The 27,677-nt window shown below is 38.5% G+C and overlaps 1 protein-coding gene and 2 non-coding genes across 3 annotated transcripts in view; 2 read left to right on the forward strand and 1 right to left on the reverse strand.

Moving 5' to 3' along the window:
- Positions 1–3,999: 3,999 nt before the first annotated feature.
- The window catches only part of LOC126473464 (charged multivesicular body protein 3), a 57,440-nt gene continuing 33,762 nt past the window's right edge, over positions 4,000–27,677 (reverse strand). The window contains exon 7 of the mRNA XM_050100533.1: positions 4,000–5,541. Coding sequence (XP_049956490.1) covers positions 5,368–5,541 — 174 coding nt within the window. The 3' untranslated portion in view covers positions 4,000–5,367. The remainder of the gene's footprint in view (positions 5,542–27,677) is intronic.
- Positions 6,072–6,146, forward strand: Trnas-cga (transfer RNA serine (anticodon CGA)). The gene has a single exon. It is a non-coding gene; the product is annotated as a tRNA-Ser (tRNA).
- On the forward strand, positions 6,373–6,447 carry Trnas-cga (transfer RNA serine (anticodon CGA)). Its single transcript has one exon. It is a non-coding gene; the product is annotated as a tRNA-Ser (tRNA).

A 27,677-nucleotide genomic window follows, 5' to 3' on the forward strand; every position in this document is an offset into this window, starting at 1 on the left:
AGCAGTATTGCAGGCCTTCTCATGATAAAAAAAAGACACCTATCAATTTTTGTTTGTTAATTAAAGCTTTCTGTATAGCTACCTCAGCAGTGTCCAGTGTTCGTTATAGAATGTCTCCCTGAACGCAACTCGAAGTGACTAATGAGCTGTCTGGATGCAAGAATCCAGATGATGGTTCAGGATATACTGCCAGGTTTTTCCCATGCACCTAGTGATTGAAATACTATAACAGCCACTTAGATATGTTTTGTCAGTTTCTGCTTTCATTAGATAAATTAGGATCTCATTCCTCTAGTAGTTGAGAAAGTTTGCTGTCCACCCTTTTTTTTTTTTTTTTTTTCCACCTTCCGTGAGATGCCTCAACAAGGTGTGACATATCTTACTGTGGTGAGGTGTTGTAATGAGCCACAGACAACACACAATCCAGCTCTCACGTGGAAAAGGCCCAACTATCCCTCTTAGTAAAAGTTCTGAAATGGCAACAGGCTGATTTCTGCATGGCAATAGCTGTTACTTCTGCAAATTGTTCCACCATTGTCTAGGCTATGTCACATGGACTGATGTAGAGAATTTCATTGTGCATTACAACTGTATCCGGGAACTTATCACCTCTCTCAAAAATCCTCCTAATGATCTCTCATTAGTGATTCTGTGGAACAATGTATGGGGGTTCATAAATCCAGTTCATGATATTTTATTGCTTTTATCAACAATTTTTGACATTTCACCTATGCTAATCAAGTGGCTACAAGGTTCCCTACAATGGCTGGCATTCGGACTTTCGTTGAGCTGCATGCCAGCCCCTGGCTTCAGAGTAGCACTACTCACTCAACCAGGGAATATGTGGTCTTCACTGACAGATTCTGGAATGTATGCATCAACTTGGGTCACATTTGTAATATGATCTCCCTGTGCCTGGTCACTTATAAGTGTTTAGCCACAGCTGTGCAGTGTATAATTAGCCCTGCAAGCATCCACTTCAGCAACTTCCTTTCAGACAATGTTTAGTTTTCTAAGTGATCTAGTTTGGTAAGTGGTTATTTGATTGCAAATCAGCAACCACTTTTGTTGATTTAATTTTTAGTTTGGTGGCAGATGTAGGGTGAACATATGCAGGTATAATACCAAAACGACTGCTTGTATGTTAGCTTCTAGGTGGACAGAAGTGTAGTAGTAATTGTCAGTGACAAATATGCTCAATCCACACTTAGTTCCTTCCTCACCCGGAATTGTCTTTCCTGTGAGCCTCTTTGCACAATCATGTCAGGCTCTTTACTGTGTGTTTCTTGCAGACATAGATGATGTCTCCCCTTTGCCAAGAGTTTTTGTTACTCCACATGAGTTCTGAATTCATTTACTTTCCACTGGAGTTAAGGAGCCATTTTACTGATGAGTTTTTCTTTCCTTTATCTCCTTTTTGTCAAGGTGGGGACACTGTGACTTGTGGATCAACTGAAAGACCAGTAGATTACTTTCAGCAAACATCATTTTGCATATTGCTCATGGATTCTAACTCATCAGATATCATCAAAGAAGTCTGGTCTGATGATTTGCATTTTTTAAAAATTTGGTATTCTGCTTTCTGTACAGCTTCTCTTTCAGTGTGGAGCACATGCCTTTGTAAGTGGTGTAGTATTTTTTGTTTTATTCACGGGAAGTTTGTGGACTGTGAGGAACTACACGCTTTCAGGTGCAAGTGTTTGAGCAGAATTCAGCTGAACATGTCTGGGTTGAGGAGTTCTTTTTCTGCACCGCTGGTCTGACTACATAAGGAAGATGTACGAATACTGACAATTTTTGGGCTTAATAAAATTTTCTGGCAGTGTATGATAATTGCTTGTGACTTTTATTTTTTGTACCTCTGTTTCTAAACAGAATTTGAAGTTGTACTCAAGAGCCAACAAGGACTGCTAATAAATAAATCTTTTGTTAACTACTTAGTTGGTAGCTCTTGACAGTTTTGAAATACATTATTTCTCAAATAACTATGAGCTGTGTGGAGCCACCTGCACAAAATGTATCCAAACAGCATAGTTCCAAGGACGGGTTACACACATTGATGATAATGAGTCATAAGTTCTTGGATCATGTGCAACTTTTTCCCATTTACAGCAAGTAACCTGGATATTGCATAACATGGTAGTAAGGACATTATGCTCACAGGCACCTCATGGAATTTGCGGTGTAAGATTTCAGTTCAGAGCAGGCAGCATTTAACTTACTTACTCTGGTAGCACCACAGTGTTGCATATGAGTAGAAAAGCAGCCGTTTCTTCTAACTCATCATTTACTTGACTTCACCGATGCCTTTTACTTCCCATTCTGCTTTAAGCTCCTGAATGTATTATATTTATTAAATCACACTAGGACACAATATTCTTATTAAAATTAAGGATGTTGTTTAGCTCAGTAGCAATTCGTAACCTCCAACTAGTTTTACTTTTGAGTTGTAACTTGATGGAAGGTAGATGTCATCCACAAGAATGTCTCGTTTTGAAATCATTTCACAGAAATAAGAGTTCCTGAAGTAGTCTATAGGCTTTTCAGAATGCAGAGAGGAGACAACTTTTGAAACAGTCACCTTCCATATTTACAATAACAACATTATCTGAAGCATTAAGTACTCTGTTACAATTTATAATTCTCTTGATATCCATAGCTCATGGGGGTCTAACTAATGTCTTTATTTCAGAATGGCTGTTATTGGTTCTAATAAATAACCACATCTTGTTCAGGATGTTTTTCGATGAACTGAATACCATCACGTTCCCACAAGCAGACTAATTAATTCATGCTGAGACCTGCACAACCTTAATTCAACAAGGATGTAGATATATATCACACTTTGATGTTGACAGTTTTTTCCCTAGAGATTTGTACCATTCTCTCAACTCAGGAAGTTAAACTAAGATACTCACACCCTATGATACACACAGTCCTACTTAATGTGATGGAAAAGTTGCCATAGCATATATGGAGCTTATTTTATGAACTTGTACCAAGCCAATGTGGTGAGAATTCTATGAGGTTCTCATCATTTGGCACAACCCATATGGCACATGTTGCTCATCAAATGCCAAATGTGCCATATTATACTCCCCACCCCCCTCCAGGTTGAAGGAAGACAATGGTGAATTATTAAAAAGTGACATGAAATGGACTGACCATGTAAGGTTGATTGTGGGGAAGGTGAATGTCGACTTCAGTGTATCGTCAGAATTCTAAGACAGAGCAGTTCATCTATAATGGAGACTTTGTAGAGAACACTTATGCAAACTACTAGAGTACTGTTCATTTGGGATCCCCACCAGGTTGAGTCAAATGAGGTCAAGGCAATTCAGAGGCATGCAACTAATCTGTTACCAATACATTCACTTACGGAAATGATCCACAAACTCAAATGACAATCAGGGGATAGTAGTGGATGTTCTTTTCATGAAACACTACTGAGAAAGTTTATAAAGAACCAGCATTTGTGAAAGACTGCAGAATGGCCCTACTGACACCAAGATATATATCTTGCGTAAGGATCGCGAAGACAAGATAAAAAAAATCAGAGCTCGTACGGAAGCACACAGACAATTGTTTTTCCCGCACTCCATTTGCAAGCATAATGGAAATAGGAATGGCTAGTAGTGGTGCAAGCTACTCTCCACCACGCTTGGTGTGGTGGCTTGTGGAGTATGTACGTAGATCGAGCTGACGATGTGTGTCCCCTCCAACAGCAGAATGTCTAACAAACCAGTGCAATGTTGAAAGCAATATTTTCGAGATGACAGCTCCCTGTGAACCTGCTAACTGCACTAAATAAAAATAACATTTTAATGTAACAGCACATGTGAAACAGCAAATAGTATATTAAGAATGAGATTACCATATACTTCCCTGATGAATATGAGTCCACCATTTAAAAGTATAGTGGTTGAAAGTACCTGGGTTGTGTATACTGAAAAGCATTTGTCGTAGAAATGCATTTTATATATGTAAAAAAATGAAACATTTAAGTGAACAAATGTGCTTTATTCAACAAGGAAAATAAACTATAAAAAGCACAACAGAGTGGTTTATTTTTAAGTACAAGCGATTAATGATTTTTATTTAGGAATTAAATCAAAAATTATTTACATCATCAAAACTTTTAAAGCTGCATATAAATAGGTTCTAAGCTCACTATTATGTACATAGTGTCAGGCTTTCTCCAAACTGTAAAAGAATAATTTCATAAATAACACACACACTCTCTCTCTCACTCATTCACACACACACACACACACACACACACACACACACACACACACACTTATTCTGCAATTACAAAGCACAATTACAATATGTGGATTGTTAAAGAAGAAGGTTTCCTGTATGTTTGAAGGCACTCCACCAGGCAGAACGACATAACGAAAAGAACAAATTTATAGTTCTTTGCAATGGTGTTTTACAAAACACATCTGTTTGATGTACACATAATACATTCAGCTCATTTGTCATAATTACACTCTTCTTTCAGATCCTTGATTAAAAAATTGAATGTTTCACCAGTAAATACTGCTTACCTATCGTAAACAAAGTGAAGTCTTGCAGCTGCTGGTTTGACTGTTGAATGTACAATGAGCCACTTTAAGATCGGCTTCTTATTTCTGGACTATGTGCCCCTAATTTACACTCAGATGAGAGTCAGGGGCTATTAGACGTTGAATTTTATGGCTTAGTTACAATGACAATCTTCCATATGCATACAATAAAATCTGACAAAAGGTATCACTTTCCTTTCACGGATGCATTAATGTTCTTTCCAAGTAAGATTAACTGGTTCAAACAGCATTCAGAATATCATTTTGTTAGATACCTGGATAATGAACACATTTAACTGATCTAAATTGGATGTTACGACCATACCACAGAGAAGTGGCACATAATTAATGCAGAGTAATACTTCATTGCACGGTGTCTGGACTAAACATACTCATATTTTCATCCTTAAGTTTTGTGTAGAACAGAAAAATATTCAGGGCTTTCGAATTATTACTCCGAAGAGCTGTATTTACTTTTTTGCCAGTTAACATGATTGATCCTTCACAAGTTGTACAGACTGCATTACATACCAAACAAATCAAATGTGTTCCCTTTTATTGTCTCTAATTCGTTCAAAAATACTGTTGACAAATCTACGAAATGAGGTACAAAATCATTAAATACTATCGCAATATTAAAAATATTTTTGTACATTAGTAGAACAGTATTCTTGGCCTTCTTGTTAATTACAGCAAATTACATAAACTAATACTTTGTGGCAGCTGTCTCCAGATATGTCAGTAAAACAGAATTGCTAGAAATATGTCACAGGAATACAAACAGTGCAGCTTCACATTAACTTCGGAGAGCCTGCAGCCTGCTCTGCATGTCCTCGAGTTCATCCTCATCTTCCAGTGGCAGACCAGCATCTGCTGAGGCTTCAGCAACAACGGACGCTGCTGGAGGAAGGGAGTCCGTGACGGCAGCTGGGGCTTTGCCCAGAGTGCCTGCTGTCAGCTCCCACAGAACCTGTAAATTTTAAACAATTATAATGTACTAAACAGAAAAGCAAGATATGCCAAACTACAGCAATGATGGGGGAAGAAACTTGCAGAACTGGCTATAGTTTCAATAGGTCAGCTCCCCAGAACACTTGAGACCTACAGGATTTGGAAAGATGAAAGGTTGTGGGCACTTTATGAATAAGGCAAAGCAGTTTCAGCAATCATAGTAACTAACAGCTCATGTAAGAATAGGGAAAATTGTACAGGAAAGGCCTTGGGAAAACAGTCTGCATACCAGAATAAGATTTTCACTCTGCAGCAGTTTCACTCTGCAGCGGAGTGTGCGCTGCTATGAAACTTCCTGGCAGATTAAAACTGTGTGCCGGCCCGAGACTCGAACTCGGGACCTTCGCCATGGCTAAGCCATGTCTCCGCAATATCCTTTCTTTCAGGAGTGCTAGTTCTGCAAGGTTCGCAGGAGAGCTTCTGCAAAGTTTGGAAGGTAGGAGATGAGGTACTGGCAGAAGTAAAGCTGTGAGGACGGGGCGTGAGTCGTGCTTGGGTAGCTCAGTTGGTAGAGCGCTTGCCCGCGAAAGGCAAAGGTCCCGAGTTCGAGTCTCGGTCCGGCACACAGTTTTAATCTGCCAGGAAGTTTCACATCAGCGCACACTCTGCTGCAGAGTGAAAATCTCATTCTGGAAACCTCCCCCAGGCTGTGGCTAGGCCATGTCTCCGCAATATCCTTTCTTTCAGGAACGCTAGTTCTGCAAGGTTCGCAGGAGAGCTTCTGTAAAGTTTGGAAGGTAGGAGACGAGGTACTGGCAGAAGTAAAGCTGTGAGGACGGGGCATGAGTCGTGCTTGGGTAGCTCAGTTGGTAGAGCGCTTGCCCGCGAAAGGCAAAGGTCCCGAGTTCGAGTCTCGGTCCGGCACACAGTTTTAATCTGCCAGGAAGTTTCAGTCTGCATACCCTTTAATCAGCCATACCTCCATCTATTTTCACCCTCATTATGTCATCGTCGTCATCTTCATCGTCATCATCATCATCATCATCATCATCAATAAGTTATTAGCAAGTAAATGTAAATTGAAGCTTCATGCAAACAGATAATAATATGAACATTTTGTGAGTCTGCTACACTGATATACTTTTAGCTGAACTTTTTAATAACTGTAAGCTAAACTTAAGAAATGATAGGAATGGAAGTCTGAGCATGAGTACATGCGGAATCCCTTACCTATACCAAGCTAAATATTATTCATAAACAGTGCAACAGCTACGGCTTTTTAGAATGAACTGAACTGAGAAAAGTACCTCTTTAAAAGTATCATGGTTGACAAAATCATTTTCACTTAATATAAAAAGCATGGAGATGAAGTCACAATGAATTATCAGACAATGATTTTGACTGTTAACCTCAACAGTTATCAATGAATGTTGTGAATAGCATTTATTTTCATTTTAAATGACTTGTCTAGAACCCATTATCAGCAAGCAAGTCTATGCATTAGCTGTTGAAAAGATCATTTGAATAGAGTATTAATAGCTCAAAACTGTTAATGGACACTAAGGCAGTTAAAAAGTATATAAATAAATAGAAATTAGTATCGAATATTGTTTCTGAACTACTGAATGAGTAGACTGTGTATAAATCTTTCCAAAACAGTGTATATTACTCTCATACTGGCTTGAAAAATGCATCTCTGTAAAAAATATTGTACAATAATTTCATATTTACTTTATCAATCTGCACCAAAAAGAAAATTCACTTGAGAAAAATGTAAAATTACTACAAGATAGAATGGCTGGGCACTGATTATCTTCAAGGGGTGAAATTCCTGTAGTGTCAATACACAAATTAAAAAATCATTACTGTTTTACTATCTTTCAAAACTTTTAGTCCCTTCCTCATGGGAGGTAAGAGGGATAGATTTGGCTTGGGGAAGGAGGGTCATGAAACTTAATTTCTAGGAAGAAGAGAGGGAGGGGGGAGACACTCCTCATCTTACAACAGGGTTTCCCACCTTCCCAAATCTATCCCTCTTTCCTTCTTGAGGAAGAGGCTAACGTTACTGAAAGCTAGGACAGTTTTTTCATATTTAAATGTTCGCATTAACAGAACTGATATTTCATCTTGTGAGGTCTGCACTAGTCTGCCATTCTGTCTTTTGCAATTTTAAAAATTGTTATGCTCTTTGGAACTTTTATTCTTAAAATACACAAGAATATTAAATCCTTTTATTATTATTATTATTGACACACACGTGATCAACAACATGCTTCATATTCACATTTCAACAAACTCCCTTCCAGTTTTTAAATACAGATTTAAGGCATTTCATGAAAAATAAATAAATAAATATATAAATAAATAAATAATTTCTCAAAATAAACTACATGTGGTCACATGTTACACACTAATTCTTGCAAATTTCATTCATGAAGGATCTACTTTGATATAGGAATAAGTTAACCGTCAGGTTGTCATCTGCCAAAAAAAATAATTAATGAAACAAGGTGGTGTTAACTTTACAATGTTGGTAGCTTCACCATTAGCTTAATTCCTGGCATGTGTCATTTAATGTGAGATAGTTTAACCCTTCGTGTATGCCTTTGTGTAGCAACTCAGTGAAGATAAGGTTTTTGCTATCCTGTGAAAAATATGATCAACTGACAATTTTTTGATGATTTTATTTTTGTCATTTAGGAACAAAAACTATGGTGGTACATGTACCACCACAGCACCTTTTTGAGGTATTGCAACTGCTGGTAACTACATTTCCCACTTCCCTTTTGTATGCTGTTACATGCTGTCATTACATGTAAAAAAAATAATGAACAATGTTTTCAGTTTTCTTTTACTATAGTTAAAAAATATTTGTTATCAATATTAAAGTTTACTTACTACAATGTGAAAACGACCCTTGAAACTTTATCATGCAATAAAGGGTTGGGTTTTTTTGGGGGGAAGAGACCAAACTGCGAGGTCATTGGTCTCATCGGTTTTAGGGAAGGACGGGGAAGGAAGTCGGCCGTGCCCTTTCAAGGGAACCATCCCGGCATTTGCCTGGAGCGATTTAGGGAAATCACAGAAAACCTAAATCAGGATGGCTAGACGTGGGATTGAACCATCGTCCTCCCGAGTGCGAGTCCAGTGTGCTAACCACTGCGCCACCTCGCTCGGTTGCAATAAAGGTATGAACCGATATAGGTCACAATAATGTACATTGCAGAAGCAAAGCAATGTGTTCTGTCAACATTAGTGATCCCACGACAAACAGTAACTGACTGTTGTCACTGTTTTCATACATCTGGTGCAGTTTACTACCACAAGATGTCAGGCATAGACAGAGGTGGTAAAACATATTCTCAAAAGCTTTGGGATACCCCTAAGTTGGTGGTAAGTATACTTCCAAAGCTCCTTCCAGAAACTACATTGGCAGTAACCATACTTCCAATAACCATTAAAACACGATTGTTTGGTGGGATATATACTTCCCACAGTCCTGAAGGCTATATTTCACAACAAACAGAAACTACAGCAGGTGCAGCAGACTGCTACTTGATGCCAGGAGTGTACAGAAGTGGTAACACATATTCATTTGACCACTGTAAAGAAATACATTTAGTGGGAAGTATATCCCCACAGCCCACGAAAGGGTTAAAAGAGAGAAATAAGCATCTAGTAACAGAAACGAATTGGTAGTGCTAAAAAAGGGGAGTATATTACCTGTGGCAAGAGGCACACCTCTTGCACCTGTCATGCAAAGACTTCAGCGCACAAAATACTTTACGGGCAAGCTTAAAAGCACAGCATAATATTATGCCAAAAGGATGAAAAATCTTGACTGTATGTGGACAAGTAGACATGTAAGTTTAAGAAATAAGAAATTTGTTGTATGCATAAAACCAATGTCAGAGAAATGCCCCTTAAGATCAGGTTTGCAGAGAAAGTTATTCCCTACACATCCCCAAAGCTGGTACAGAAGGGTACAGCATTATATGGTGTTATAATGTCTACTGACATGTAATAATGTGAAGAACACTCAGCAGATACTGTTTTGTCAGCTGGCAGTATAGGTAAAAAGATATCTAGTTTTAGTCAACCCTGCAGACAGGTCAGTGAAATGCATTCATCAAAGGTATGTAATACTAGCATAGGTACTCCACAGACACACTGGAGAGGGTTCTCTTGCTACATGATGAGCTCATAGATGAGTTTGGCGTGGTTAATACATAAGCAGCATATAATGAGGATTTCTTTTTGAGAGATTTGGAGTAATTTTTACCATTCCTTATAGTTTCTTTGATAACATATTTTGTTAGGAGATACAGTAATTTGCCATTCTGTTCCCCCAATGCCTTCGGAGTGTGGTGTAGCAAATGCGACCTTAGATCAGTGCCTGGGGATCCTAGTTATAACATGTCCACTGTAGTGCACTGAATGAGGTAGTGCAGTGGTTAACACACTGGAGTTATGTTCAAGGTGATAATGGTTCAAATCTGCTTCTGGCTATCCTGATTTGTTTTCCGTGATTTTATCAGTTCTTCTTCGATTTCCTACAATACACTTTTGAGAAAAGGGATTCTCAGCATATGCGGCTACGGAGACAAAATACTATAACAGACTGGATGCTGAACCTGAGATGAGTCTTCACAGCTCTCTTCTAAAATGCCTTACATTAACAGTTGGGCCAAAATGAAAATATATAATCATACATCCCATAAAATGGAAACAATTTTATCAATTTACAGTGGAATCAATACACTGTTATTTTACGTACTTTATTATTGTGAGTTTTTTGGTTACTGTTGTAGAAGTCAGTAGTGTATAACGTATCTATTTTTGGATAACTTTCATTAAATTATTGTCATTTAAGGGTGAACATAAGACCAGGTTTTGCTTCTTTTAGGTCTGCATAAAATATTTAGTATTTCAAAAGGAATCTGTTTGAGAACTGCTGGTGTCAAGGACAACCACTCTCTCCAAACAAACACTGATCCATCTAAAGACAGATCTCTTCCTGAGTAATACACTTTACACAGTCTATTGTTAAAATAATTTACCTGATGTAGAATTTTGTCTAATCTCATCTGCTTTTGTCTATCCTAGCCAGAGATTTCAAGCAAAATGTAATGAGCGTAAGACGATCATATATCTGTCTCAGCCCACGCTCATCACTATTCCTCTATTTTGAAAGAGGATCTTCCATCTAGTAGTCTTGTAATTGGACGGATTTCACTTTGCCCATATGTAATGGGAGTACCCAAGATGCCAAGTCTCTCATCTACACCAACATGTTTCCACCTACAAATCAGAGAACTGATCTACATATTATCACTCAGAAATACCTTCACAGCATTGTTTTACATTTAGTCAACTATACATTGGAGTACATTACCTGTAAATAATAGCCTAAACAAATCCACTGTATAATGCTAGTAAGATGAACAACCAAACATTATCATTTGTAAACAGATGGTACAGCATGTCATGAGATTCATCATGGCAAGTTTCACCCGATTTATTAACTTTGTCAGTGTCGCTTCTTCATTATTGAGAATTGCATCACCATTATTGGCTGTATCTTTTGATTCTGCACTTTCACAAAACATTTGAGAGTTTTGCTTTCATACTATCATGATTTTGCCAAGTTTCTGCATCCTCAAGATTCCAGCTATTCTCCTACAATTCTTTGACACTGACCACAAAATCACTATCTTTCAATACATTCAACACACTTTTTAGTGTTAGAAGCTCCCAGTGTTGGTTAATTGGTCGCCGTTTCAAATAATGTATGTCACTAACAATTAAACTCAAGAAAACAAAACTGTGAGCACAAAAAAGCTCCTGAAGACTTTATTGCTTGTTCCAACATATTTACAGCTGATAAACTAACTGAATAATAAACCTACTGATGAACAATTATACACACCTGTCACAATTTTTCGCCAGTCTCAGAAAAGCTTATAAGTTTTAGCAGCAATGGACTAGAGGCTTGTGTTGACACTTTTAAGCATCAGCTGCAGAGAATTGTTAAACCACATGGTGTGAGTGACATCATACATGACATATTGCTCCCAACATTCCTCTTTATATGTATTTATTTTTTATTAAGAGTTTTATCTTGCCAGAATCATTCACGCATAATTAAATTAGACTCCGAGAGATGGTGTTCATATGCTCTTGTAAGCTCTCTAATAGCCTCTGCTAATAGTCTGAAATATGAGGCATCGGCTGCCATTGGTGAAGGCATAAAGAACAATGTATTGTTGCACCTGCAGTACATATGATCACACCAGTAGCAACTTTTAGCACACTACCAATTTCTTTATCCTGGGTGAATTTTAACAGCCTTTTTGAAGTGTAGTCTTGCTAGCTCTATTGTCTAATAGACCAGCATGGTAAAAATTTGTTAGTTCTTCAGCTCTGTAAGGATAGCATGATTAGGAAGTGGTCACTAACACAAAGGACTCCATGGATGCTCCACTGGGTTGTAGGTACTATAGGTAGTGACCTAAAATGTTGAAGCTCAGCTTGTTAGTAAGCGGAGTTCAAATACTGAAAGAAGTGATTCTATTATCTGTTCTCTAGACAATTGGGAACTTGTAGCTCCTGTTTCTAATGTGGTGATACAAGGCACTTGATTGCTACAGGTATTTTGTATTAAGATGCCACATCAGTACGAGGGGTGTTTGAAAAGTCCGTGCAAAAATAAAAAACTACTTACGTGTTTGGGGTAAACCTTTTTTATTTTTCGACGTAGTCTCCATTTATACTTATTCACTTCGCCCAGTGCTGTTCTAATTTGTTGATCCCTTCCGAATAATAGGAATTGTCCAAGTCTGCAAAATAGCTATTGCTGCAATCACCTCCTCATTTGAATAAAATCTTTGTCCCACTAGCCATTTCTTCAAATTGCGGAACAAATAGTAGTCCGAGGGAGCCAAGTCTGGAGAATAGGGGGGATGTGAAATGAGTTGGAATGCTTTCCATTAAATCTGTGACCACAACTGCTAAGGTGTGTGCTGGTGCAGGGTCGTGATGGAGAGAGACTTTTTTGTGGTCCAATCGCCAGCGATTTTCTTGCAGCTCGGTTTTCAAAAGATCCAATAACGATGAATAATATGCACCTGTAATAGTTTTACCCTTTTCCAGATAATCTATGAGGATTATCCCTTGCGAATCCCGAAAGACAGTCGCCATAACCTTCCCTCCTGAAGGAATGGTCTTTGCCTTTTTTGGTGCAGATTCTCACTTGGTAACCCATTGTTTAGATTATTCTTTGGTCTCAGGAGTATAGTAATGTATCCATGTTTGATCCACAGTGATGAAACGACACAAAGTCCTGTGGATTCTTCCTGAACAGCTGCAAACCATCCTTGCAACACTTCACACAATTCCAAGCATGAGCAATCGCAGAACCCGTCTTGCGGATAGCTTTCTCATGTCCAAATGTTTATGCAAAATATTATGTACCCATTCATTTGGGATGCCCACAGCACTAGCAATCTCCCACACCTTAACTCTGTACTGGATCAATGTACTGAAAGTGATCAATTTAAGCGTTAACACCTGTGTACTATGCGTCTGAGGTAGAATGTTTTCTTCAGAGGCAAGGCTGAGACACCCCTATTTAACCTGTTGTCCATCTGAACAATCTGAAGTGGCTGAATTCTTCATTGTTTCAGGTTAGCTAGCAATTCAGTAGTGTGATGTGAATGATACAGATGAAATATATCCTGTGTTACACTGAGATAAAATAGGGAGTAAAAGTGGTTGGTTTTTCTTGCAGTTTATCAAATTGTGACTATGCAGCAGTTCATTTTTTTAAATAACAGATACACATTTATCATCTCTAATGCAGCTACTCCCCCCAAAGTGATACTTAACATGTTCGACAAGAATAAATGTTTTCTTGCAATAAATCTCCATCAGTTCTAGAGCATACCAGATACTGAGTATTTTCTCTTAGTGTGTTTCTCCATCCTTTGTTGTAGCCCCCATGGTTTGGTCAGACAGAGTTGGGGATGCTATGGCAATACAATTTTCTGTTTTGAGACAGCCAAGTTAGTATGGTCATTGGTTTGTGTAAGTTTCATTAGCGATCAACCATTGCCGGCATAGAGGTTGCAGACAAGGCCCAAGTTCCAAGGAATGCTGACCAGAATGACAGGTGTGGCGGATCGCAGTACTGTAGAGCCATGCAGGTGTCTCAAGGGCCCCATCTGGCCTCCCAACTGTGGTGCCACAGTGACATTGCAGTCTGCAGAGGAAGAAGAGATGGATGTGTCTGATGCTGTGCCCACATGCCAAGCTGCAGCCAATTCCAGGTGATGCAGCCTAAACACCTTAAAGACTTGGCACCCCAGCACAGTTACATGTGTGAAACCCCGAATATGGGAGAAGGTGGTCCTCTCCTATTGACAGTAGCCATGGATACCTCTGAAAATTGGAAGTTTTACGGACTCACGCTGGTGACGAAGACAGCCGTCAGCATGTAGAATTTGAAGCTGAGCTGAGGTCCACATCACTGTTTCAATAGTTACTACATTGGGCATGTGGCATACCACTGCTCGATGCCCGATATCTGTGTGCAGTGCGCTGGCAGCCATACATGCCAGTACTGTTCACTACTAAGGGAGAATGAGATGATGTGAAAAAACTTTGGCAGTAAACACATGATGAGTTATTGAAGCTGTGAGAAATTTAAAGCTGTGTTAGCTGGCGAATGTGGATTACCCTACAGGGCATCCAAAAAGCAGAAGGCGGTCCACCCCAACCACCATCTGCACCATCCAGAGGTGTGATATCAGCAATACAAAGGAGCATTCCTAACGGCGTACTCGCTGATGCACCAGTGAGTGAGAGCCAGGAGAGATAGATGTGGCAGCCATGGCTGCTCCAAAGCATAGAAGATAGTGCGCACATATCAGGATGCACACCCTGCAGGTGCAGATGGGCTGCCTGCATGAGACTAAAATGTGAGGCGGCCCACATGCACCAATGTTGGTGGAACAGGAGACCACAATCTCTGCCCAAAGACCTACATGGGGAGCTTTCTAGTTTAAGGCAAGTGTAAGGCAACCACACACTGTGGATAAGTTGAGTACCATATAACTTTAGAAAAAATATGGTGGGAGGGAAATCTAACCAAAATGGAGGAAAAATTAAGCAAAAAATTATTTCTTGGGTAAGAATTAAAATGGAGAGAAATTATTGAAATCAAAAGAAATTATTAAAATGAGGACTTGCAAAGTTTGCAGTCCTTTCAGTTGTCTCTTACAATTGGTAGGAGTTGCAGTAGGTCTATTGAAAACTCGGTATTGCATGGGACGTATATGATGATCACATGGAAGATAGTATAGCTCATCATATACATACATACAAAAGACTCATGAGCCACCCTGGGGCAATTAAATCAGATGTCCTTTACTGTTCCCAAGACCTGGAGGAAAAGAAATCATCATGCAACAAACTCATAGTATTTTTGCCCACATTAATAAATGACATCTAGGAAAATTAGAAAAGAATATTGTACCATATGTAAATTTACCACCTACACTATGTCACAGTAAGGAACTGCTGGTACCAGTGACTCCTGAGAATGTGTCAGCGAGTGACCATGAATGCATTACATACCCAAAATTCTAAGTCACCCTGTAAACCAAATGTACAACAGTTTTCTGTTTCAAGATGGTTTCAACAATCTTGTTTGAGATTTTAATTTGTCAGAGCAACGGAATGAATTTTTACCTTTCAGATTACAAGATTAAAAGTTCTCTTTTGACGTATTAAAGTGTTTTTCATGACTGCCATGTTGTTTCTACTGGTTATTTGTCCCAGGTAGGTGACATGGTCTTCTGGAGTGATATTTAATCTGTTAAAAAAGACTCTTGACCATGATTTCAGTATAAATGAATAGTTGAAATAGTGCATTGCAAACCACCAGCTGTACCAACACAACTTTATTCCTTTAGCAATTTCAGCTCACAAAACCATTGTTACTGAAGGGAAAGCTGGATATTAGTGATTTACACTTATATATCAGTATATTGGCACCTCACTGATGGTTGGCTGGTTAACTGATTGGGGAAGGGGACCAAACAGTGACATCATTGGTCCCATGATCTAAGGTGACAGAAACCGAGGGAGGAAATACACAAACAGCACAGTCCAGTTAAGCAGAATGGAAAATGCATTGGTGCACCAGCACCACTGTTCACCTTTCCCAATCCTCTTACCGTGGCATGATCACAACACAATGTGTTCAACACCAGGGGAAGAGGACTCAAGAAAATGGGAAACAAAATGGCACAAAAGACCAGACAAATCATAGGGAAAATGGGGGAAGAACGTGGTTGGTGTGGAGGCAAGGTCAAGGGCTCCATAACCAACACCAAAGCTAACCACGGGACTTCAATCCCAGAGGGAAACTCAGGTACTTAAACCTGGGAGAGCAAACCACTTTCATGAAGAAAATCAAGGACAGACGTGACCATGCAAGGGTTGCCCACTAACACCTGGGACAAGAAAGGTGGGAGGGCTCATTTAGTGTCACCTCACTGATATGTATGTGTAAATCACGTATGTCCAGCTTTCCCTTCAGTGATCATGGTTTCGTGAACCAAAAATGGTAGAAGAATAAAGTTGTGGTTTAGAATGCATTATTTGAAGTACTAGGGTGTTGTAGACTGTTGCTTCAAGAAAATTACATGAATAGTACCCAACCATAATTTCTTGCAAAGACAATCGGAAAGTCAAATTTATCCATAATGGGGAAGTTTCCTGTTTTCCTTGGTTGTTCATGCAATTAATCAGATGGAGACTTGTGTGAACTATTACCCCATAGTGTATATTTCTCATATTTGACAAAATGAGAAATACAACATTTACAGATATCAAGGCAATTGCAGTTCTGTTCAGTAGTTAACCCTGACAGATAAAACACTGGTGAATTCTGTGCGAGTGGGTTAACAATGCTTTTGGATAAAAGCCATTTAGAATCAACAATGGCCTGAACAGAAGACTGTAGAGAAGATCATTCTTCTGAACCAATAATTTGTATACCTCTATGGCACTATAACTACGTTTTGTCAAAATCTTTGTGAAGCTGTGGACAAATCATCACACAGATTTTTGTTCTTTTGATATGTTCCCAAGAATCAGTGAAGCAAAAGTACTTATAAGACCACAAATCAGACTAACAATGTGGGTTGAACATTTAGTTCATTTGTTGATTGATGTTACAAAAGTACATGGTTGTCTTTCACAAGTACTTACAGAGAACTGTTGTGACATTAACCACTGAAATCACACATATAGAATGTAATGTGTAAATAATTACATTTCATGTTCAACCATTTCCAGTTTGTAAAGTTTCATCAAGCCAAATGGATGCTGACAGTTGTCTGATGGCTGCAGAACCACACAAAAACTATTTCTAGGCTGAAATATCACAGGAAATTGGGAACAAAACATTTTACAACACATTACATCATTTTTCTTTATTCTTACATTAGTATTTGTGTCCAAGTGCTGGTACAGATTTCTTTGCTATTTAGTTCTGGAACTTTTGTTGCAAGAGATTGTCATCTTGCCAGATATGTATAATACGTAGAATGATGTACGCATTTTCAGAAATGATAATCACAAGACAACTGTGGCCTGACTCAAAAATTCGGGCAGAATAATCTTTCAAAGAAAATGTGTTTTGTTCTTGGAACCATTGTTATTAACAGCAATAAACTAGCAAAAAAGAAATGGAAAGAACGCCTTTATCTTCAACATGATTAGCTCTCCATCAGGAACAGCAGAGGAAAACTTTAAAACTGCTAATGTTGAAATCTTTTCAGGAGAAGGTGGTGGCAGGAACATATTTAGAACTATACCTTTACAAAAACCATGTATATTATGCCACAGTTTCATCTAGATTAGAAAAACTCCTATTTGAAATTTAATTAGAATCTCATTTCATATACTGCGAAACAATACAATTTATTGTGAACTGATAGGCCCCTAGTTATCACTGTACAATATCCAACAAAATGCACATTAATTCAGCTTGTATTGATTCAGCTACAATTTTAATGTACAGAATTATGTAATGCAAAATGTAGAGGGCAGGCAATTTCGCTTTATAAAAAGACTGAACAAGACCCAATATGAATTGTAACGTAAATTAACTGCACAAATCTTACAGCACTAACTCAAATTTCCACTCAATAAATCCAGTCTTTTGCCCAAAAGTGCTTAGCTCACTTGTAGCATTGTTTGAAGATCATTAAACTTGTCTGTTCTTACCGTTTCTTTAACTTTGTGTGTTAACATTTTACAAACGGTAAAAATTTCTAGACTTTGATGTATACAGTTTTATACTGCAGGTAACAAGATGGAGCACTTGTTCTAGAAATAAATATGCTACCAGTTAGTTAATAGTTTGTCTACAGCTTCCAGTGATATATGGGGCAATATACCATCACTATATAATTCTCATTTAGTTTAAGTTGGATATAGATACAACTACTTTTGGATTTAGAAATAATTTCTTATGTAACATAATACCAATGGCAAAATTTGTCAATGCAAAGTCTATACATTAAGTGTGACAAGTTAATTAATTTTAAAGCACCATAATATTTTTCTTTACAAATACAAAGTATCAGTGTGAAGCTGTAAAATGTGAAATCATAAGTGAGCAGTTTCTTAAAAAAGTGCTTGAAAAAGTATTAGTTCCTCAGTAGATATGAATATGTGCACTAACATGTGATCTGATAGTTGCACAGTGAAAAATGTGGTGGGACAGGTGGATGCTACACCCCTTCAGCACTGACTATCATCTGCTGAAGACTGAGCTGCATCATTAGATACCATATATCGGATGAGATAGTGATGGTTTTGTTTACCAAATTATCATTACGCAGTTTGTAGCATACTGATCTGATGAACACTACATTGCAACAATATTCAGTTCCTGAATACATCTATACAACGCAATGATTAAAATTTGTGATGTTACTATCTGATTTGTTAAAGTATCTATCGAGAAATAAGTCCAGTGATGTATTAGAGATTAAAAAGCTGTTCAGTGCTACAGTACTGATGATCCCTCTTCTACATGTAATTATGCTCATGTTACCAAATTTATTGTCTAAGTTTGGAAAGTCCAGGTTGGAATATTAACAATATTCCGGAATGGATAGATTGCTGCTCATGGTAAAGATGACACTTGAGCTTCACACAGGCTCAATAAAAAGTGTATTACGCATCAAGCTTTCAGCCAAAGTCGTCTTCAGAGAAGAAAATGCACATACTTTCACACAAATAGATAACCCTCCCACACACATAACCTTTACCTTTATCTCCGGCTGCTGCAGCCAGAAAGCAACTCTTGCACTGAATGCAAGCAGCAATCTAGAGTCGTGTGGGGAAGGGGGAGGAATAGAATGGTATGGGTAGGTGGGGGGAGAGGGGGAGAAGTACTGTCTGTTAGAGCATGGGGGACTAGATGACAGCAGGACAAGGCAGCCAGGTGCAGCATTGGGAGGATGTGGCAGGGGGGGGGGGGGGGGGGGGGGGAATTGGAAGCAGAAAAGGAAGGAGCAGAGAGGGGGGGGGGGGGGGGAAGATCTGTGGGTGCACTGGCAGAGGGCAGCACTCCCCATTTCCCCTCCACCTCCCTTCGCAACCCCATAACCTCTCAACACTGCGTCTGGTAGCCTTGTCCAATTGTCACCTACTCCCTACACACTTCACCAGTCAGCACTCTTCTCTTCCCTCACCCATACCCTGCTCTCTGTCACCGCCCCTCTAAGGACAGCTGCTTTCATTCACAGGGGGTATATGTGGACGAGAAAAAAAAAAAATTCCCGGATTTCCCGGTTAGAAATACACTTTCTCCTGGATGAAAATACACTTTTTCCGTGTTAAGTAACAGTATACTTCCTCGGAACTGTAAAACTTATCAATCCTTTCGATGGTTGTGGTTTTATACACCGGTGTAAAATTTCCCGGCACTTTAGAAAACGAAACTCGGGAAAAAACAAGTTTTGGAAAGATGTCTGATGTGCAGCAACATGTATACTGCATATTTTCGTATTACGGAAGTATAAATATGAATTCCACCAAACACCGGATGTTACTTTTCGAAGGATTGAAATCGAGTTTGCAATGTGGTTTTGCAAGCTAGTCGTAGCTCATGTCAAGTGATAGCGCCAGCCGATGACAGCGGACATTCAGAGCGTAGAACATGTGCCAGTCAGCCAATACCAACATCACTGTTAAGTAGCATGAACACACAAACAGGTAAAGGTAATGGTTTAAATTAATATAAACAGTGATGCTACAAGAAAAGAAAAGCTTTCACGTATAATACTGGTCTCTTAAGATTAATAAGCTACAAGAGAAGCTAAGCTTTCACACATAATGTTGATCTTTTTTTGTGCATGTTACAATTCAAGATACATCACACAAATGTGCCACTAAAATTTTTGACAACATAAATCTCTGATCCAAACGCTCTGTGATTTAAGAAATTCATCGGACATTTGCGAACAGAGTTCTTCTTGCTTATAAGGAAATTTACTTTGAAAGTGATGCTTTTCAAACAGCCATTCAGAATATTTTCTAGCAACCTGTTAGAAATTCGTTTCAGCAGTTGCCAGAAAACACCAGATAACAGGAGTCACTGTGCTTGCGCAGCTACGATGACGCAGGAAGCCCGTACGTTCGTACGTGTAAAACATTAAAAGATCTTACATTATGTCATAAGACAAACAAGACATTAGAGGATATTCCAAGAGCACGGGAATTTTGTGAACCATACTAAAATGCATAATTCGGCTTAAAGTGCACATTCGTATGTCCAGATTCAGGTGTAAATTTTCTTGCAGTACCAGTATTGTATTATCTCATGTTTGGTTCTTTGTTATATCATAATGCCATACGAGCTAGAAGATGAAAACGTGACCTTGAAGTGCAGCAAACAGTTGTAACTAGCCAATAGTGTGGAATTAAACCCTTCGTTTCAAATAAATTGACTGCCTCAGCAGAAAAGATTAATAAAAGCAAAATTTATTTAACAAACCGCCAAAAATAACTTCATTGTTCTGCAAGGTGATTAACGCTTGACTGTCAGAAAGGTGGAAACAAAATAAAATCTGAAACTAATATCAGATTGTAGCCTTCCATAATTATGTGAATGAATTTTAATTCACTTGATAGCTTCTGGCCACAGAAATCCATTTTGTTTTCATTTCACGTGAGAGCAATAAACGAAGAGGAAACAGCAAAACCATTTAACAGTAACATGGGTCACGTGGAGACTACCCCCTCCCCACTACAACTCAGACTGATCTGTGCATCAGGTCCGGATCTATGATATTTCCGAACCTGGACAATATTAGACAGTGGCGCTCCCCCTCCCTCGAGCGTTTGACGTAGGACACAAAAAATTCAAAAAATCAACTTTTCAAAAATATCTTCATTCTGTAGCGCACATATTTCTGAAGAGTCTGATACATAAAACATATATGTTTGAGGGAATATAAGACATGTTATTTGGTCTTAAAGTGAGCCAAAGTGCAGTGCCACACCTCTTCACACAGCATTCTTCCATTACATGTCTCTGTATTTCGCTCCGTGGAATTCAAACGTGTAATGTTTTGTAATGGGTGCCATCAAACTATATTCAAGCCAGTGGAAATTAAAATGTCCTGTGGTGCCTCTCCTGCTCCCAGTCGGCCGGTTTGACACCCTGCCCCTCTTTAAAAAAAAATCTCGCAATTAATACTGAAAGGCATTATTTGTAACGGGCAGAACAAGAACTCTTCAGAAAATTTGCAGTCCTTACTGCACATTAGCTAATAACTTGCTGTTTTGTGCGACATAAAATTAAATATAGGATACATAAAACGAGTAAAGACAAGAGACAAGCAAGACAGTACACATTTCTTCAATCCTTAAGCCCTAGCTTTTTTTTCCTCTCTAATCTTGCCACAGCTTTATATGGTGTACTTTCCTTTCTGGCAAAGAATCTATTACCTCACCAAGTTCGTCATTGTTTTGCTACTTGGAAAAACGAAATGTCGTTGTCTAATACTAGAAAAGCTGTTAGTAAAATATTACCCAAGTCTAGTGTGGTTTCTCGATCTGATTACGTGTATTTTGTCACTGTATGCTAGATAAAATGAAACAGGCCTGCCTAATATTGCAGCAGTTGTTACACAAACCAAATAAACGAGACTGTTTTGGCCCAAATGGTCATTTTCATAACACGACAGAATATAATTCACAAAGTACCAATATCAAATGCCACTACAAGCAAAAAGATTTACGTTGGGAAATAGTTTCACACTTCATTCATACTCTCTAGCTCCTGAAGCATCAGATCGAAAAGCAGTAGTACGAAATTTTTATATAAATTTGGAATCGTCATATTCTTCCGTAATTTGTGTGAGGCCCAGTTTCTTTTCCTTCTTCGTTCTAACAATCTTGTCACTAATTCTGTAACTATTCCTGACAGTGTCAAAACTTATCCTCTGGTTAAATTCACGAACCCTGTCACAGCCACCGGTTTAGTTATCCCGCATTTATTCCCCGGTCAGGCGCTATTACGTGTTCGTACAACGCGTTTTCTGTGCTACTCCCAGAATAGAACTTTAGTGACTGTTAGCCTGGGACTGTGTGACTAGCCCCTAGTAGTGTAGTGGTCTGGCCAAAAATTTTCTGTCAAAATTTCATTTTCTTGGATACACGGAGAAGACAATACGTAATCTTTGTTGCCTTTTATTCCTGTTAGTCGTTTATTTCCACTCTGGTAGTCTGACTCTATGGAATTCGCTAGTAATTATAACAACACTGATGATTTGCAAACCACATAAACAGGAATTGGCATTCACCCATTAATCTTATTCCGATCAGCTCGTATAGCCCCGTCCCCTTTTGTCTGCAGGAAAGTTTATTTCTAGATGCAACGGGGATTCCCCTGGCAGAGGCATCACATACATTATGCACGCATTGAAAAATCAACTTATAATACATTCAGAAATCAACTTAGAATTTGTTCAAAAATCAGCAGGAATGCGTTCAAAATCGTATGAGTAATGGCTAGACCAACATGCGCTGGATGCTAGGCACTTTGTGAAACAAGGTCTTTTTCCTCAATAATATGGAGTTGGCGCCCCACCCATGCTCGCCACCCATGAAACTGCCACCAGGGCAGATACCCCGGTTTGCCCCCATCCCCTAGTTCCGGGCCTGTTGCACATACGTGAATCTGCCAGCTTAGTCGCACCAATAAAATTTTTCCCAATAGCATCTGGCTACTTCCTGCTGTTGCTTATACAGCTAACTGCCACACTTCTGTAGCCAGAAGCGGGAAAAGTACAACTCATATGCGACTCAACTGCACGTGAGCTTGTTCGCAACCGCTCAAGCTCATCGGAGGCAATTTGTTGTTATGAAACATTGCATAGTCGTCCTAAAGCCTTTGACACATTTTGCTGCTGGCAGACGCTTGTATGACCACTGTGTTTTGTTGTTGTATATGGTGCATTTCCTTTGCAACTTAAGTTTTATTTTCGTTTTTTCCTTTCATTTGTGTTTTATTGCTGTAGCATTATTCTGCAGCAGCGAGATACAGTAATATTCTTTGTTAGAATAGGTTCTTACCAGTAAAAGTTACAAAAATTTAACTGAAAACTAAAACAATGTAAAATTCCCGGAATTCTAAAAAGTTCCCGGGTTTTTCCCGGTTTTCTCCCGGATGAAAAAATTCCCGGGTTTTTCCTGGATCTCCCAGTTGTCCCGGGTCGTATACACCCTGATTCAATGTGAGAGTTGCATTCTAGCCACAGTGGCCAGAGATAGTGGACATGTGTGCATCAGGTGGACATGTATGCATCAGGTGGACATGTGTGCGTCAGGTGTGCCTGCTTGTATGAATGTGTGTTTTGTTTTCTGAAGAATGCTTTGGCTGAAAGCCAAAAAATTAGTTTCTTTGTTGTGCTTGTCTGCAACTCAACAAGTCATTTTTAGAGTAGTAATCTATCCTTTTCACAGTATTATTCATTTCAAAACAGTTGTCTTGGCCTTGTTTATGCTCTGTATGCCAAAATGTAGTAATATTACACTAAAAGAGCGACTGGCATTTTGTAGCAAGACTGATATACATTCTGTTACACAAAAGTAATGTGGGGATTATCTTGCAAGCTTGAGCGTACACAAGAAACGCATTGTCTAAAACATCTTACTATACTGAAACAGGTGGAATTGGTAACGAACACCTGAAAATAACTGTCAATTGCTGCACAATTGGCACCTTTCTGTACACTGTTTTCAATGATTGTAGCTAATTAGACCTTCATTTCTCAATTGATAAAATCCATGGACTGCACACAATATTGTAAACATAATCCACCTTCAACACTGAGTTATACTCTCAAAATTACACAAAGTGGGGAATGCACCAACATCATCTCAGTGTGCCGTTTTCAGTTATACCTATTTATTACAAGTCTGAATTCCTACAGATACTCTTCAATGGCCCCATTCTTGTAGCCTCACAGTTATAGTTTCATTCAACAGACTGCATGAGAAATACTAGTATCATACCTTATCTCTCCATACCTTTAGATTTTTACTTAATGAGGTCATCCCAGATGTTCACTGCTAGGGTGAACTCTATGGTCGCTATCAATATAATATTGCCACAAATTACATAGGCCAAACCTCATAGGACAGCATTAAATATCTAAGAAATACACTCAAGGCACAAGAGATTTTTACTAATGCAAACTAATTAATATTTTAATTTTGAGTTTCTTTTTTTTTTATTGGTATCTGATGTACACACTGTGCAGCCAGCACCATGTTACACAAGTAGTACAGTGGATGATTAAAATAATTAAAGGGCATACAAAGCACACGGTACAAAAGCTACCTAAGGACATACACTCAATTACATATGCTGGTTACAATATCTTGAAAGATCTGTGATGATTTTGTATATCATGTGAGAATAGTGGCAATACCGGTTAAGTATGGCTTATTGCATGCCCAATCTGTAAACCACTATCTTCTGGGTGAAGAGGTAAGCCCACACACCCATTTTATTGGACATTTTAGTGCACTGGTATACAAAGAAGGTTCAATGAAGTTTCATGGCACTGTAACTCAAACACTACCTGCATCACTTTCATAAAATGATTGTTGCTATTCCAATGCACCGTAGCATTTTGAGACCCAATAGTGTAGTTAACAAGTGAGATATATTCCAGATCTTGTTTAGTCTAAATGGTCTGGTGAGTTTGAACAGTGCCTTGCTGCTCCTGCATTTGACACTTGTGTGTACTGAAGTACAACATATGAACATTCTGAATGGAGCTCAGGACAAAAAGTGCTAGTCACATATATCTGACCAGTTATTTTTGAATCATCAGTGAATAGTTTAATCTAGCTTCTGCATTTGAACAGTTGTCATGACTACACATTTCCAGTTTGGAAAGTAGATGGATCTTGCATGATGTGCAGGCAGATTTTCACGCAGGAGTAAGGTATTCTGTTAAACTTTGATGCCAACTTCATGAAACCATGATAAAAGATAGCACCATAATCTAATTGAGACTGCACCAGCCATCAATGCAGGGACAGCACTGTGGGGTGATGTGTGCCTCAGAAGTATGGGAATGCGTGATGAATGTTAATTGTTTGTCCTAGCCTTTGATGAAGATGTCCAATGTCAGCCATTCATCCCAGGAATTTACAAATCAGGCCAACTACTTCCATGGTGCAAGATGCTGTATATCTAGAGATTTGTGAGGTGATACTGCCCATGTTTACCATCAAATGTCAAGTAATACGGCAGCACGCACTATTCTATGGCAGGTATCCTCTGTGACCACTCAGTGTATGTAAATATCATCTGCATAATGTGATAGTTTACTAAATGTTAAGGAATGTTAAGAAAGGAGAGCAGGTCCCTCAGATCCCAGCATGGCAGAGACTGACCTGTAGTGATAACAAGGGTAGATAGTTTAACAGTTGGTGATAAATTCCAATATCAGCGGTGTGTATGGATTGAGGATTACTTCCTCATGGATGTTTTGAGATATTCTGTACACAGCCAGCACTTCTCTGCTCAACCAAATATATGCCCACTGAATGAGAAGTAGGCTGAAGATATGTGTGATGAAGGTATCTTTAATTCTAAGACAACAAAGCTTACATATTACTGCAAGAATTTCTGTGTTGGTATATGTAACTGAGATATGGAACAAGAATGGTGTCAGGATGCTGCACCAGACAATCATAACACTTAGAAATACTGCACGATTATCAATATTTTTTGAAGCCATTTGGAGTTTTGGGCAATATTTGTGTTCCACCCACCATGAAAGTCATGTTTAAATGACCCATGCCAGAATTTTTCTGGTGCACTAGCTTCACACAACTGACCTGCACAATCCAGAATGACAAGGCTCTTACCCTTGCTGCAGACTCTTACCCTTGCTGTACTACCGTCACAATGATTTGTTTGACCTACATTGTAGGGAACAATTCTAAATCCACATTTCATTGAGGAGGCACAACAGGTGTAATGTCTTTCACTCTGACCATCTGATAAAGAGCAAGTGAAGAAAATGATTTCTCTATTTCATACCAGTGATTTCCTATGGTTATATATAGTAATTGTAAATATTTTTCAATAAATACAGAAGATAGCAGCTACACCTTGCTCTTCATTTAATGGCCAAAATAGCTATTGGATGGCACTGAGGCTGCAACAACTATCACATATGCTGTTGATTGGAGCCAGATGCTACAACACTGAGGATGGCAGAGAATAATATGGGGAGGTTACACATCACATATTACACTATTATATTCAGAGTTTTAATTTCTGTTTCACCTCATTGCCTTTACGATAGGAATGAATTGGCCCTCATAAGAATTCCCTCAATTTCTGAATTTGATTTTTTTCAATATCAATCGTATGACATTTGAAATAAACACCATGGTCTCCAAATGTCAGTTCATATTCCACCCTAGTACAACTTTCATGAGAGAAATGTTATTTCTCTGAATTTTCCTGATGATGAAAAGGTTAAGACAATTTCTCATTCTGATTCTTCAAAATGTGATAGAAGTCCATGCCAATTTGGAAGAAGTGAAGTATAACTTGCTAAAACAACTGGAGAAGGGGAAGCTCAAATAACATAATCAACATCAACCTTAACAATGCTCACACAAACAAACCATTCAGAAACTCTAGCAATGCAAAAAACCATTCTTACAATAGTGCACCAACAGGTTTGACTCTAAAACAACAGTAAATATTCCTTGGTTAACATGCGTGCCAGATACATACCATAAGAAATTTGCCCATCTCTATTAACTAAGAATCTCTCAAGCAGCAAATATTCCTACACAACTAATGAAAAAATTTGAATGAAAGTCAAATGTTTTGTGAAATGACTTGTCTAAAAGAATGGAATAAAATAGATCAGAGAGACATTTTGAATTATGCTCAAAATCATGTGCAGCAAACGTGGTGCATTAATTTTTTATAATCTATTTCATTATTCACTTTTGGAAAAATCATTTCACAAAACATTGACTATTTTTCAGTTTTCTTCAATTTCATGTTTTGATCAGAAAACACGAAATACAATAAACTTACTTATTGATCGGTATTCTAGTATTAAGACTATATAGACCAAGATGAAACAGACATTTCAACTTATGCTGTAAATTAACAATTCTTTTACTTTTTCAACATGACAGAAAAAATTCCACAATTTCTGCACCAATGTAACATGTATGAAAAATTAAGAAAAGGCAACAGCTCACATATACCTGACTGGCAACAACTCACGTATACCTGACTGATGTCTGGTGCATAAAAACATGCAACAGAAAATCATATTTACACTAGCTTTCAGACTATCGCTATTTCTTGAGTGGCAATACACACTTCGACAATGTTATGATAAGGATAGGTGCTTCTCACCATATAGTGGAGATACTGAGTTGCAGGTGAGTGCGTGCGTGCACCCATACACATACATCACCACAGTCTCTGGCTGACGATGCCATGTCTGGCCTAGGCAGAAAGAGATCGTGGTTGCTTGCGTGTGTGTTTGTGTGTATGTACATTCTGTT

This window comes from Schistocerca serialis, chromosome 4, assembly GCF_023864345.2.
Source record: "Schistocerca serialis cubense isolate TAMUIC-IGC-003099 chromosome 4, iqSchSeri2.2, whole genome shotgun sequence".
NCBI lineage: Eukaryota > Metazoa > Arthropoda > Insecta > Orthoptera > Acrididae > Schistocerca > Schistocerca serialis.